This window comes from Podarcis tiliguerta, assembly GCF_965153285.1.
Source record: "Podarcis tiliguerta genome assembly, chromosome: 17".
Taxonomy (NCBI): Eukaryota; Metazoa; Chordata; class Lepidosauria; order Squamata; family Lacertidae; genus Podarcis; species Podarcis tiliguerta.
This window is the reverse complement of record NC_139550.1, coordinates 28,638,122-28,651,952: the sequence shown is the minus strand read 5'-3', so window position 1 is coordinate 28,651,952 and position 13,831 is coordinate 28,638,122. Positions and strand designations below refer to the sequence as shown.

Genomic DNA, 13,831 nt, shown 5'->3' with positions numbered 1-13,831 from the left:
AAATTGATGAAATTGATGCAGAATTGGATAAACTAACCGGAAGAATTCGAAACCTGCGGGACCAGGGATTCACAGAAGACTGGTGTAAATTTACGGACTATTTGAAAAGTAATTGTGATGACCAGATTACGTTTGTAGGTTTGCAAGAAGTTTTGTGAGGTAAATTATTTGAATTATTGCAGAAATGGTTAAAGAGGTGGATTGTGAGTTAAGATAATTAAAGGCAATAGGAATTTAAGAAATGCAGAAGAAATGATAAAAATGGTGGATCATCAGAGGTGCTGATGGAAGTCCAAAAAGACTGTATAAGATGTGAAGTTCTGTGGAATTTATAATAATTGGTCTGTTGAAATTAATAAAAATTATATATATATATATATATATAAAAGAATCACAGAATTGTAGAGTTGGAAGGAACCATGAGGGTCATCTAGTCCAACCCCCTAAAATACAGGGCTATCTTTTGCCCATTGTGAGGTTCTAACTTACATCCCTGAGATTAAGAGTCTCATTTCATTTCAATGATATATAATGAAATGAAAAGGATGTTTAAAATAACCTTTGTAAAAACAAAATCATAAGCTTTTCTCTTGGGAATTATAGGAACAGAACTACCTAAAAATGTATAGAAACTTATTCATGTAAGTTACTACAGCGGCAAGAATATTACTCGTCCAAAAATGGAAAGAAGCAGAGGTCCCAGCAAAGGAAGAATGGATACAAAAACTTATGGAATATGCAGAAATGGCAAAACTTACCAGAAGAATAAGAAACCAAGATAACAAACTTTTTATAAAATAATGGAAATGGTTTATTGGATATTTACAGATAAATTTTAAACAGATAAGTACATTGGCAGGGTTATTGTAGTAACCTGCAGTTTTATAAGAGTATATATTTAAAGTAGGTGAATAAATGAGCAAATTACCGTATTTTTCACCCTATAGGACGCACTTTTTCCCCTCCAAAAATGAAGGGGAAATGTGCGTGCGTCCTATGGGGCGAATGCAGGCTTTGCTGAAGCCTGGAGAGCGAGAGGGGTCGGTGTGCACCGACCCCTCTCGCTCTCCAGGCTTCAGGAAGCTATCCGCAAGCCTTGGGAGCTCCACGGGAGTTCCCGTCAGGCTCCCAAGGCTTGCGGATAGCAGCCTGCATCCCAAAGCCTGGGGCGCGCTGCACATCCCGCTGTTCCCCGACCTGGTTTGGAGGCTGGCGCTGGGAGAAGCGGGCTTCTCCCCAGCGCCAGCCCCACAAGCTCGGGGGACAGCGGGGAGGCGCAGTGCAAGCCTGGGGAGACCGGCGCGACTTCCCGCCGGGCTCCCTAGGCTTGCGGATAGCAGCCTGTTCTGGGGGCTGGGGTTGGGGGAAGCTCGGGCATCCCCCGCCCCAGCCCCGCGCCTGGGGGGAGAAACAATTTCCCCCCCTTTATTTTCCCCCCAAAAAACTAGGTGCGTCCTATGGGCCAGTGCGCCCTATGGGGCGAAAAATACAGTAATTGAATTTGGATATGCAGAAGATATTAAATATAAATTTAAGGAACCGCAGAAAGAAGGAGAAGTTAAGTTTTAAAAGGTCAAAATGATTGTAAAATTAGTGAAATGTATGAACTTGAAAAGCATTAAAAAATAAATTAAAAATTATTAAGAGTTTCATGTTCCACTGCTGTTTCTTTTCATACGCTCGCCAGTTTAGGATTACATTTCATTGTATTTGATGAAGTGGACTGTGATCCAAGGAAGCCTATTTCATAATAAACGTCTTAGGTCTTTAAGGTGTCACAAGACTCTCATTAAACAAACACACAAGCTGCAATACAGTGGTACCTCGGGTTAAGCACTTAATTCATTCCGGAGGTCCGTACTTAACCTGAAACTGTTCTTAACCTGAAGCACCACTTTAGCTAATGGGGCCGCCTCCTGCTGCTGCGCCGCCGGAGCATGATTTCTGTTCTCAACCTGAAGCAAAGTTCTTAACCTGAAGCACCATTTCTGGGTTAGCAGAGTCTGTAACCTGAAGCGTATGTAACCTGAAGCGTATGTAACCCGAGGTACCACTGTATGCTGTGATTCCTGGTGAGCGCAGTCAAGCTGCCCCTTTCTTCCCCCTGTGGCAGTCCAAACAGGATTCTTCAGATCAATCCCAAACCCAGCAGCTATAATTCAGGCAGACCACCACCTCCCTTTCTTAAGACCAGCCTTATTCAGCAAAGGCAACTAAGTGAACTGTGCCTACCACTTTAATCTCCTCCTTCAAGCACACTGGGATCCCGTCCAAAAGAGAGAGGGTCTGCTTGCTTTGATAGCGAGCGGTGGAGTCCTCCGCCATCTGAGCAGGAAGAGATTTATAATGTCGTGTAGCATTCATTAATATAATTGCTGAGCAGGAAGAGAGATAGGAACAAGTGGCAGACCAAAGCAGTCCCAACCTGGTCTGAGTCAAAGGCTTCAGCATTAATAATAAATAATAATAATAATAATAATAATAATAATAATAATAATAATAATAATAATAATTTATTATTTGTACCCCTACCATCTGGCTGGGCTTCCCCAGCCACTCTGGGAGGCTTCCAACAAAGATTAAAAATACATTAAAATGTTGCACATTAAAAACTTCCCTGAACAGGGAATAATCAGACCCTCCTTCCCCCTGGCCAAAGGCTGTAATGAATGCAGTGGTTCTCAAACTTTTTTCCTTTGTGCCACAATTTCAGAACAAAAATTTGCTAGCACTACACTGGTTTTTTCCCCCCCTGATACAAAAGCAGAAAGGAACAAGCTTGATTTATAACACAGAACACAACTACTTTATAATATGATGATAAAAGTACAAAACAATGTAGCTACAGAAGAATATGAATCCTTCCCCAAATATAATGATAAACAGGCCTCTTACATATGTAACTTAAGTAGGTATACAAACTAAAGGAGAGGTGTGGCGCTTGATTGCTGGGTCATCTCATTTATACGACGTCTCACTTGAGAGAAACAAACTCATCTCATCCCCACAAAGAAGCCTTCCTCTTTTCTGATCTCCCATATTTGTCAAAAGTTTAAAATCTCTGCGCACAACAATACGTTGTGGTAGAAAAATAGCTGAGGCTCTCAAAGAGAGGCACAGAAGCAAAGAAGCGTAGAATTGGAAGGGACCCTGAGGATCTAGTCCAACCCCCTGCAATGCAGGAATATGCAGGTGTCCCATATGGGGATCAAACCTGCAACCCTGGCATTATCAACACCATGCTCCATCCAGCTGCTATATGTTAGGATATTTCCGTTCCTCCTTAAAAAGGGAGCAAGCTATTGTGTGTCACAAGCCTGCGTACTTCCTGCTCACAGGGAGTTTCCATTTTGTATATAGCTTTTGTTTCTGGCTGTTTCCTCGACACTGAAGCAAGCAGTCATGTTTTTCCTTTGTTCTGACCAACATTGAATAAAGCTGTAAAATATGGTCTTCTGGGTGAATCTTCTGTTGTGGAAACTCTGTGAAAAGGGCGTGCATGAGTCCTGAAATGTGTCTGAGGCTCGTGTCGCTAATTGACCGATGCTGTTCCCACGGGAGACCGATGATCGTCCGCAGACGACGTGGAGGCATGATGGCCTTTGTCTCCCTGGCAGTATCCCAGCACTATATTGGGGTCAGCAACCTTTTTCAGCCGTGGGCCGGTTCACCATCCCTCAGGCCATGTGGTGGGCCAAACTATTTTTTTTTTGGGGGGGGGGGGGGATGAACCAATTCCTATGCCCCACAAATAACCCAGAGATGCATTTTAAATAAAAGGAGATATTTTACTAATGAAAAAACCACACTGATTCCTGGACCATAACTGGGCTGGATTGAGAAGGCGATTGGGCCATATCCAGCCACCAGGTCTTAGGCTGCCTACCCGTCTTAGGCTGCCACCAGGTCTTAGGCTGCCTACTCTCTCTCTCTCTCTCTCTGTGTGTGCATGTAGGGACACGGGTGGCGCTGTGGTCTAAACCACTGAGCCTCTTGGGCTTGCCGATCAGAAGGTCGGCGGTTCGAATCCCTGCAATGGAGTGAGCTCCCATTGCTCTGTCCCAACTCCTGCCAACCTAGCAGTTCGAAAGCACGTCAAAGTGCAAGTAGATAAATAGGTACCGCTCCGGCGGGAAGGTAAATGGTATTTCTGTGCGCTCTGGCACTCGCCACTGGGTCCTGTTGCGCCAGAAGCGGTTTAGTCATGCTGGCCACACAACCCAGAAAGTTGTCTGTGGACAAATGCCGGCTCCCTCAGCCTGAAAGCTAGATGAGCGCCACAACCCCAGAGTCACCTTTGGCTGGACTTAAACTTTTATAAATAAATTATGTTGATACTATACTAAATTACACTGAAATGTCTCTTTGATTGTCCTTGAATCTTCCCTCCACACTTGCCATCCTCTTCTGCCACACCAGTGTAGTAAACCACAGCCTTGGGGAACGAACCACTGCTGTAATGTTTAGGTAAAGGTAAAGGGACCCCTGACCATTAGGTCCAGTTGTTGCCGACTCTGGGGCTGCAGTGCTCATCTCGCTTTATTGGCCAAGGGAGCCGGCGTACAGCTTCCGGGTCATGTAGCCAGTATGTTTAAGCCGCTTCTGGCGAACCAGAGCAGCCCACGGAAGCGCCATTTACCTTCCCGCCGGAGCGGTACCTATTTATCTACTTGCACTTTGATGTGCTTTCGAACTGCTAGGTTGGCAGGAGCAGGAACCGAGCAACGGGAGCTCAGCCCGTCACGGGGATTCGAACCGCCGACCTTCTGATCGGCAAGTCCTAGGTTCTGTGGTTTAACCCACAACGCCACCCGCGTAATGTTTAGATGAGCCCTTCAAGTAAAGTAGCACAGCTACGGCCAACCTACTTTGAGGATCTCTTTGCGGTCCCACTGAATAATTGCTTGGAGGGGGAGACTGGACCTCTCGTCATCTTCCAACGTGGCAATAATGTTCTTGGCGACCTGAAGTGGTGTAACCTCACCGGATCTAGCAAACAGAGAACAGTCTCCTTGTAAACCTGCACACTTCCCCAAAGTCAGGCTGGGGCCATGGGAATCTGTACCCAATTCCAGCTCTAAATGGCAGAGTCTTTATTATTCGTTATGCTTCTATCCCACCTTTCCTCCCAGGTGTGCTTTTCATCCTCACAAACAGCCTTGAGAGGGAGGTTAGGCTGAGCGAAAGTGACTGGCCCAAAATCACCCAGTGAACTTCATGGCTGAGCAGGGCTTGAACCCTGGTCTCCCAAGTGCTAGTCCAACACTCTAACCACTACACCACACTGCCTCCATGTAGGTATCGATCCCTGGGTCTCCAAAGAGCTGGACGCCTCGATTCCACCCTTTGGAAGCCCATTTCTGTTTCTGGGGAGGCTACAAAGTCCCGCTTCTGTCAAACAAAGGTGGAGGGTGACCCGTGACAGTTTTGCGCCATACCTGCAGTCACTTACCGGTAGCAGTTCAAATAATCCTGGATCCCTTTGAAGTTGAACATAGGGCGAGCAGAACGTGAACTGTAAAGAAAAGAAAGGTAAAGACCAAAAGAGAACGACGCCAGTCACCTGAGAGCGAGAGATCGATGATCAAGCCATCGTGGACCCAGCACTCATTTCTCATCATCCACAGCTAAACAACTTGTACCAATGACCAATAACGCTTCGCTTTCTGCTGCCTGTTAGGACCTTGTGGAAGCAACTGCATGTTGCTGACAGATGCCCCAAATTCACATGTACAGGGAAGTTTTTAATGCTTGACATTTTATTGTGCTTGTATATCTTGCTAGAAGCCGCCCAGAGTGACTGGGGAAACCCAGTCAGATGGGTGGCATACACTTCTTCTTCTTTTTATTAATATTACAAAGAAAATACTCTGCTTAGCACACCTGAGACCTTGCAAAGAAGGGGGGGGAGAGAGAAAGGGGGGGGGGGGAATACCATACTTTTCTGTGTATAAGACTAGGGTTTTTTACTTAAAAAATAATGTTAGAAAAGGGGGGGGGTAGTCTTATCTTATACACGGGGGCAACCTCCCCCCATTTTCTTAAATTTGAGTCCCCCAAAATAGGGGGCATCTTATACACGGGGGGGGGGGGTGTTATACACAGAAAAATACGGTAAGTGACACTCTGGGCTCTGGTCCCACCACCAAAATTGCCCTCCAAGGGAACATAGAATAGAATAGAATAGAATAGAATAGAATAGAATAGAATAGAATAGAATAGAATAGAATCATAGAGCTGGAATAGACCACAAGGGCCATCGAGTCCAACCCCCTGCCAAGCAGGAAACACCATCAGAGCACTCCTGACATGGCACTTGACAGGAAGAAGATTCCCTCACCCATTCTGGAAGGATTCAGTAAAATCACAAACAGCATCATACACGCCTATATGTTCCGTATACATAAAGAACAGGAGGCAATATGATAAATATGCCTGCCCTTCTTACCTAAACATCTGTTTTCAATAGAAGCAGCTGCATATTTAACCACTTGCCTAGGAATAGGCGACCAAGAATTCCACACAGAAACAGTGGATTGGCAGGGAAGTTGTTATGTGCTAAGTTGAATAGGATCCAAAATGCAGCAGTCTGGTTGGTCCTAGAACAATAGGATTCAGAATGCAGCAGTCTGATTGGTCCTAGAACAATAGGATCCAGAATGCAGCAGTCTGATTGGTCCTAGAACAATAGGATCCAGAATGCAGCAGTCTGATTGGTCCGCAGGAGCCACCCAATCCAACTCCAGGTGGGAGTGAATCCGCAACCTGATTGGCCTACCGGAGAACCCCAGAATTAGCCAATCACGTGGGGCTCATTGTGTAAATAATGTATATAAAGCAGACAATTCGGGGGAACTTCCAATTCCTCACTACTATGAGCTGAATAAAGAGCATGAAATCCACACTCGACTCTGATTATATCTCAGAAGGGGTGGATCAATGTTCCACATCCGCTTTGTAGAAGCAAATATTTTTGTTGGCCGCCTAAAACATTGTAACAGCTTGCAGTTCTGTGTTGGTCGTGTGGAAGAGGTCTTCAGTGGCTTGTTCCTTCCATCACCAGCATGGAAACACAGGCAGGGAACTTTTGAGGGGTGTATACTAAATGCATCTTCTACTTTCCCAGCAAATGATTTCCCCTGAGCTATCTGGTGTCCAAACGCAGCTCGTTTCCACCCGTTCCCAGCACCCCAGATCTCCCACCCCTTTCCATTTCTGTACTTGCCTTTCTTCCATCAGTTTGGGGAGAATTTCCAAGACATTTTCAGACTCTGGATGGTCGTTTTCCTCTTCCTCAACGACTACTGGCACAAACGTAGGGTCTTCGGCAAGATCAAGGAAGCGCAGGCCGGTAAAGTTGTTGACCCTGCAAATAAGTGTGTGAAATGGGAGCTTGTAAAGGGAAGGGAGCGTGGCAACATTTCAGAATTGCACTCGTTCTCTCTGTCGCCGATAGTTTTCCTTCAACAAGATGCTACAAAGAAGGTCTTGCAGATCTTGCCAATAAAAACCATCTTGGCAAACAAATTTTATCAGAGAAGACCAATTTTTACACAGTAGTTCCATGACTGTCAAGAAACAGCTTTATTATTTGAAAAAAGAAAAAAGAAAAATCAGGAGGATACCAAGACTCGGAATGATGTCTCACTGCATCCACAGATTGTAAAGTCACAAGTTAAATCGCTTTCCCACACCTCCAACATCTAGGCTACCTTCAGAGTATCCTCTAAAGCATAGAAACCATCATGAGGCGCAATGCCTTCTTCCCTGACACACTTCTTCATCCACAAGAGGAGACGCTTCCAATCATGGTTTCAAACAAACCACAGTTTCCCATGTTTGGGTAAACCAGGCAACTGTGGTTGGAAGTTTCATATCTCCTTCCTTTGCACCCAGAGGACGGGGAGAGCATATGAAGAAGAAGAGTTTGAATTTGATATCCTGCTTTAGCACTACCCGAAGGAGTCTCAAAGCGGCTAACATTCTCCTTTCCCTTCCTCCCCTACAACAAACACTCTGTGAGGTGAGTGAGGATGAGACTTCAGAGAAGTGTGACTAGCGCAAAGTCACCCAGCAGCTGCATGTGGAGGAGCGGGGAAGCGAACCCGGTTCCCCAGATTACAAGTTCACTGCTCTTAACCACTATACCACACTGGCTCTCAAACCTTGTGCCAGATCGTTGTTATAATGCCAAGTAATGGAGAGAAGGAAACAGCTGGTTTCCCAAACTCTCCGTTTATTTATTCCTCCCCACCCAAATAAGGTTGTGGTCACATGTGAGAAGCGAGCCGAAGTTGCTATTCAGACCAAGTGAAATAAATGAACCTACCTAAGTTGGGTCCGTTAATTTTGATGGGTCTGCCATGAGTAAAGCATAGTTGAATCTCACCCCTTGTACCCAGTATCTTGTTGAAGTGGCCCCCATTGAGTACCATTACAGTGGTACCTCAGGTTAAGTACTTAATTCGTTCCGGAGGTCTGAACTTCACCTGAAACTATTCTTAACCCGAAGCACCACTTTAATTAATGGGGCCTCCTGCTGCTGCCACGCCGTCAGAGCACAATTTCTGTTCTCATCCTGAAGCAAAGTACTTAACCTGAGGTAATATTTCTGGGTTAGCGGAGTCTGTAACCTGAAGCGTATGTAACCTGAAGCGTATGTAACTTGAGGTACCACTGCAATGCCAAATTGATTAAAAGTTAATTGGGAAACACAAGACGCACAGTTAGTTTTGCACGGCTGCACAGCTAAAATTGTCCAATGTATTCCCTGCAGTGGAACATGGGAGTTTTCTGTGAATTCTGGACTGTTTACCAACCACATAGATATATCCCAAAAGGCAACTTTATGGTGTATAAATACATCACAATGCCGTTGCAAAAAGCTGGCTGCGCTCAGCGTGCATGCAAGATAGAGGAGCTGGCGTCTTAAGAATTTTAGACCATCTGTTTAAAATGCTGGTATTACCACCCAGAAGTGCCAAGGTGCCACTCATCTTCTGCACTTTGCCTTGGCTAGGATATGATGCTGTTTCTGTTCAGACCCGCCCCTTCAAGATGCCAATAGCTTGTGTCAGGCATTACCAAGTGCCACCATGCTTGATACAAAATGTGTACTAAGGCAAGCAAGGCATCAAAATAGGAAACAGTCCCCGCAGGCTCATCTCTTCAGCAGAGAAGGGAATACCAGCACCCAGATAACTGCAGAGTTCAGCAAAACTGGAAGCAGAAGCCAAATCAAATCAGAGCCCCAGAAGTTGCTGAAAAGCAACAACCATCCTCAAGTTCCTCCATATATGGCCTATGGAAAATCTGTAACGTGTAGACACTGGGCAGCATTCTATGAATTATGTGCACTAGTGCAAGGATTAGCACTAATGTAACAAATTACATTAAGTGAGGAGGAATTGAAGAACCTTTTAATAAGGGTGAAAGAGGAGAGTGCAAAATATGGTCTGAAGCTCAACATCAAAAAAACTAAGATCATGACCACTGGTCCCATCACCTCCTGGCAAATAGAAGGGGAAGAAATTGAGGCAGTGAAAGATTTTACTTTCTTGGGTTCCATGATCACTGCAGATGGTGACAGCAGTCATGAAATTAAAAGACGCCTGCTTCTTGGGAGAAAAGCAATGACAAACCCAGACAGCATCTTAAAAAGCAGAGACATCACCTTGCCAACAAAGGTCCGTATAGTTAAAGCTATGGTTTTCTCAGTAGTGATGTATGGAAGTGAGAGCTGGACCATACAGAAGGCTGATTGCCGAAGAATTGATGCTTTTGAATTCTGGTGCTGGAGGAGACTCTTGAGAGTCCCATGGATTGCAAGAAGATCAAACCTCTCCATTCTGAAGGAAATCAGCCCTGAGTGCTGACTGGAAGGACAGATCGTGAAGCTGAGGCTCCAATACTTTGGCCACCCCATGAGAAGAGAAGACTCCCTGGAAAAGACCCTGATGTTGGGAAAGATGGAGGGCACAAGGAGAAGGGGTTGACAGAGGACAAGATGGTTGGACAGTGTTCTCGAAGCTACTAACATGAGTTTGACCAAACTGCGGGAGGCAGTGGAAGACAGGAGTGCCTGGCGTGCTCTGGTCCATGGGGTCACGAAGAGTCAGACATGACTAAACGACAACAAATTTCCACCCTCTCTTTCCCTGACATGTGCACTGCGCTGTCCCCAAATCTGCTCTGGAGAGTTGATGATCCCCTTCCTTGAAGATACAGTGGTACCTCAGGATGCGAACGGGGATCCGTTCCGGAGCCCCGTTCGAATCCTGAAGAGAACGCAACCCGCGTCTGCGCATCTGCGCGTGCATGGGTTGTGATTCGCCGCTTCTGCTCATGCATGTGACATCATTTTGAGCATCTGTGCATGCGCGAGCTGCGAAACCCGGAAGTAATGCATTCCGTTACTTCTGGGTCACCGCGGAGCGCAAACCAAAAACGCTCAACCTGAAGCAACTTTAACCCGAGGTATGACTGTATTAGGGTGCATAGGGAGAAGAAGGGGAGAGCATTCCATTGTGCAAAGGGAAATCCTTGGGCTGACAGAATAGTCTCCTTGGCGCTATGTTGAATGCAATCCACTTCTTCCAGCAACACAGATATGCTCCCCAGTTTGAACTCTAAAATAAAAAAATACTCACCGCATTAGAAGTGGAACTAAAAAATGCTGTCCGAAAGCCTATAAGTGGGTATAAAAACAAATAAAATAATTGCAGTTCTAGTAGATTTGCTGTCTATTCTCTTGAGCTGCTTAAATATACACATAATTTCAGGGGCAAACCTGCTGCACATTCAACACATTTTGGGCATATGGCTCATCTCTTCTCCGGGATTATATTCAGCAGGAACTCATTCTTTCAGCAGGAGCCAGATTTGCACGATATTGACTGGTCAGGCCTTGCATCAATGATAAGGCCCCCTCCACTGTTTCTGGAACCGTGTGTGAAGTATAGACAAGCAATTAAAAAAGAATGTGACTAGGACCCCAGTGTGTCTCATCGCAGGAGCAATGATGGAGAGGCAGAGAAACAGCCCTCCCCCCACAGGAGTAGTAAGTGGAACACACATTTTGTGTGCCAAATCTGGTTTAGACGCATCTCATTCTATTGTGTTCAACAGTACAATTAGTCGCAATCCAGTTTTGATGGCTTAAAGGTAAAGGGACGCCTGACCATTAGGTCCAGTCATAACCGACCCTGGGATTGCAGCGCTCATCTTGCTTTATTGGCCGAGGGAGCCGGCATACAGCTTCCGGGTCATGTGGCCAGCATGACTAAGCCGCTTCTGGCGAACCAGAGCAGCGCATGGAAATGCCGTTTACCTTCCCGCCAGAGCGGTACCTATTTATCTACTTGCACTTTGACGTGCTTTCGAACTGCTAGGTTGGCAGGAGCAGGGACCGAGCAACGGGAGCTCACCCCGTCGCGGGGATTCGAACCACCGACCTTCTGATCGGCAAGTGCTAGGCTCTGTGGTTTAACCCACAGCGCCACCCGCTGATGATGGCTTGCCTGTCCTAAAAATATATGCACTCAGGGAGCCCACACATTTGTTGCCTACAGACAGGAACTTCTGTAGTGCTGTGGGCAACTATGTAAGCTTTATCTGATCAAAACAAGTATATGAGCTTCATCACCAACGTACAGAAATGAAGTGGCTATCCCAGTGGTCAGCAAGGTTCTCCTACAGTCTAGTCCAACTGCAAGGCATTGTTTTGGAATTCAACTTTCCCTCCAAAGAGCTCTCAGCATCACCCCAGACTCTCATCCAACTGCTGGCCAGCCTGAACCTGCCTAGCTTCAGGGACCGAGTTTCATCAAGGAACCATAACAAGTTGGATGCTTTAGCCCCACACCAAAAAATGTGTTCTGATTACTTCTCCCAAACATTGAAGCGTCTTACAGAACAGCCCTGGCTGCAGCTGAAGGACTTCCTTCAGGAGACCCCTTCAGCTAGGAAAAGGGGGTCCCAGGTAGGCTGGAGAGGGTGCGATAGAAATAAAATTTTATCATTATAAAAAAATGTTGTTGTTGTCTCAAAGGCATGCAGTTTGCAGGGAACCAGAAGCACGGAACACAACCACACCCTGAATTTAGATCACATGGCAAAAGCAAAAGCAAAACAGCACAGGACCACTCCTTCCCTTATTTTTTTGCAGTTAAGTGTAAATAACTGAACTAGCAGAAGAACATGCAGTCCTTACAGTTCTGCACATCAAACCCAGACTGAACTAAATTGCTTGGTCTCTCTAAGTCAGTCACATGCCCTGAAACCATGAAATGTTTCAGTGTAGTATGTTTTTTTCATGAAAGTCAAAGGAACTACTGCTAAGCAGTAACTGAAAGTACATCTCCTTTTGACTGCCAACTTCTGTTCTCCTTTCACTTTCCTAGTACAAGTGGGAGCCACAACAACATGCTGCGTCGCCTCCCAGTTTTCCCATCCCGCACGCCACTTTGCCACTCATCATTCTGCACTGCTGAGTCCTTATCAGGCTGGTTTTTGTGGGTTCCCCTCCCATTTAAGGTTTAACTGCTAGAGGTTTTGTTGTCCTTCCGCAAATCTTCACATTCTTCCCAGCCTGCTACTGCCTCCCCCTCTTGTGCTGGAGGTATTATGATGCTGTCCTGACTAACCCACGTGAAGGCATGGAAAACCCAAATGCTGGAAACAGGTGCAATGATTGCTTAACAACCAGAGCCCAAACCCAGGAAGCTCAAGTTCCTGCAGCCGTGCTCAAAATACAAAGCATGGTTGGGCCATTCTAGGCTGCTCAAGTTCCTTCATTATCACTGCTCCATCTTGGGAGGGTCTGGCTTCACTGAGAACAAGGATAGGAGTTCTAGATATGCACAAGATACTTTTAAAAAGGGCAAAGACTAATCAGATTGGAACGGCTGTATACTCACAGTGTTGGCCAGGTGTACGCAAAGCCGCAGCGAGAAGCCAGACAACCTGGGACTCCACTGTGAGGAAAAAGAGGGGAAGGGGAGACAGAAGAGTTTAGGGTTAGGGTTGTATCAATAGCCCCCCTAACTCTCCAGGCATTAAATCCAACAGCATTCAAAAACCAGCAGAATAACATTTCAGTCCTCTAAGACACACTGCTGCTGACCTGGAGGCAATTGCAGTACACACTGTACTGACCTTGCGTCAGTATGACCCACAGATAAATTCCCCTTTTGTACAGAGGTTTGGACTGCAGAACTTGGGGGAAGGGGAAAGGAGATAGATGCACATGCATATTGATTTGGAATGATACTGGGTTGTTTTTGTGGGAATGTTATGGATAGTAGGAGAGGATATATTGATTAAATATTATCCTCCCTCCCTCACGCTAGTGAGTCACGTAGCAGGGCACATTTCCCTTATACACCAGGAAGCTAGTTTGCAGATTCGTTTGAATCTCTTTAGTTAAGCAATCCAGTCTGGCATGCCCAGATTGGATTTATTCTTGATAAGTCCCCTTTTGATCCCTCGCTAAAGAATAAAGACACAACAGTCTTTCTTCAAAAATAACAAGAAGTTTACTTATATTCAGTTCACGGTAAGATCCCTGAAGGCAGGCTTTGGCTTGTAGTTACAGAGAAAGGTGGGGATTCATCCCATGTGGGGATTCATCCCATGTGCTGAGAGCCAGCAGTGCAGCCCGAGAGAATCAAAAAGAGTCAGAAGGAAAAAGAGAGCAAAAAGAGAAGGATAGCTACGTGACTGCACCTTTTGTGGGGTCTCCCGGGGTCACGCCCACCTACCTGGTCACATGCAGTGGGAAGATGCTCCAGACCAGGTGTAACAGGAAGTTATACTGGCTGGAGGAACATCC

General features: G+C 45.8%; 1 protein-coding gene across 2 annotated transcripts in view; it reads right to left on the bottom strand.

Moving 5' to 3' along the window:
* The window catches only part of LOC310667490 (uncharacterized protein), a 38,536-nt gene that overhangs the window by 18,013 nt on the left and 6,692 nt on the right, over window positions 1-13,831 (bottom strand). For both annotated transcript variants that reach the window (XR_014506291.1, XM_083420001.1), the window contains exons 2-7: window positions 12,918-12,974; window positions 10,650-10,687; window positions 7,226-7,366; window positions 5,453-5,515; window positions 4,869-4,989; window positions 2,233-2,325 (exon numbers count right to left, since the gene is read on the bottom strand). Coding sequence is in view for 1 of the 2 variants with exons in the window: in XM_083420001.1 (XP_083276127.1) it covers window positions 2,233-2,325; window positions 4,869-4,989; window positions 5,453-5,515; window positions 7,226-7,366; window positions 10,650-10,687; window positions 12,918-12,974 (513 nt within the window). In the remaining variant the exon portion in view is untranslated. The remainder of the gene's footprint in view (window positions 1-2,232; window positions 2,326-4,868; window positions 4,990-5,452; window positions 5,516-7,225; window positions 7,367-10,649; window positions 10,688-12,917; window positions 12,975-13,831) is intronic.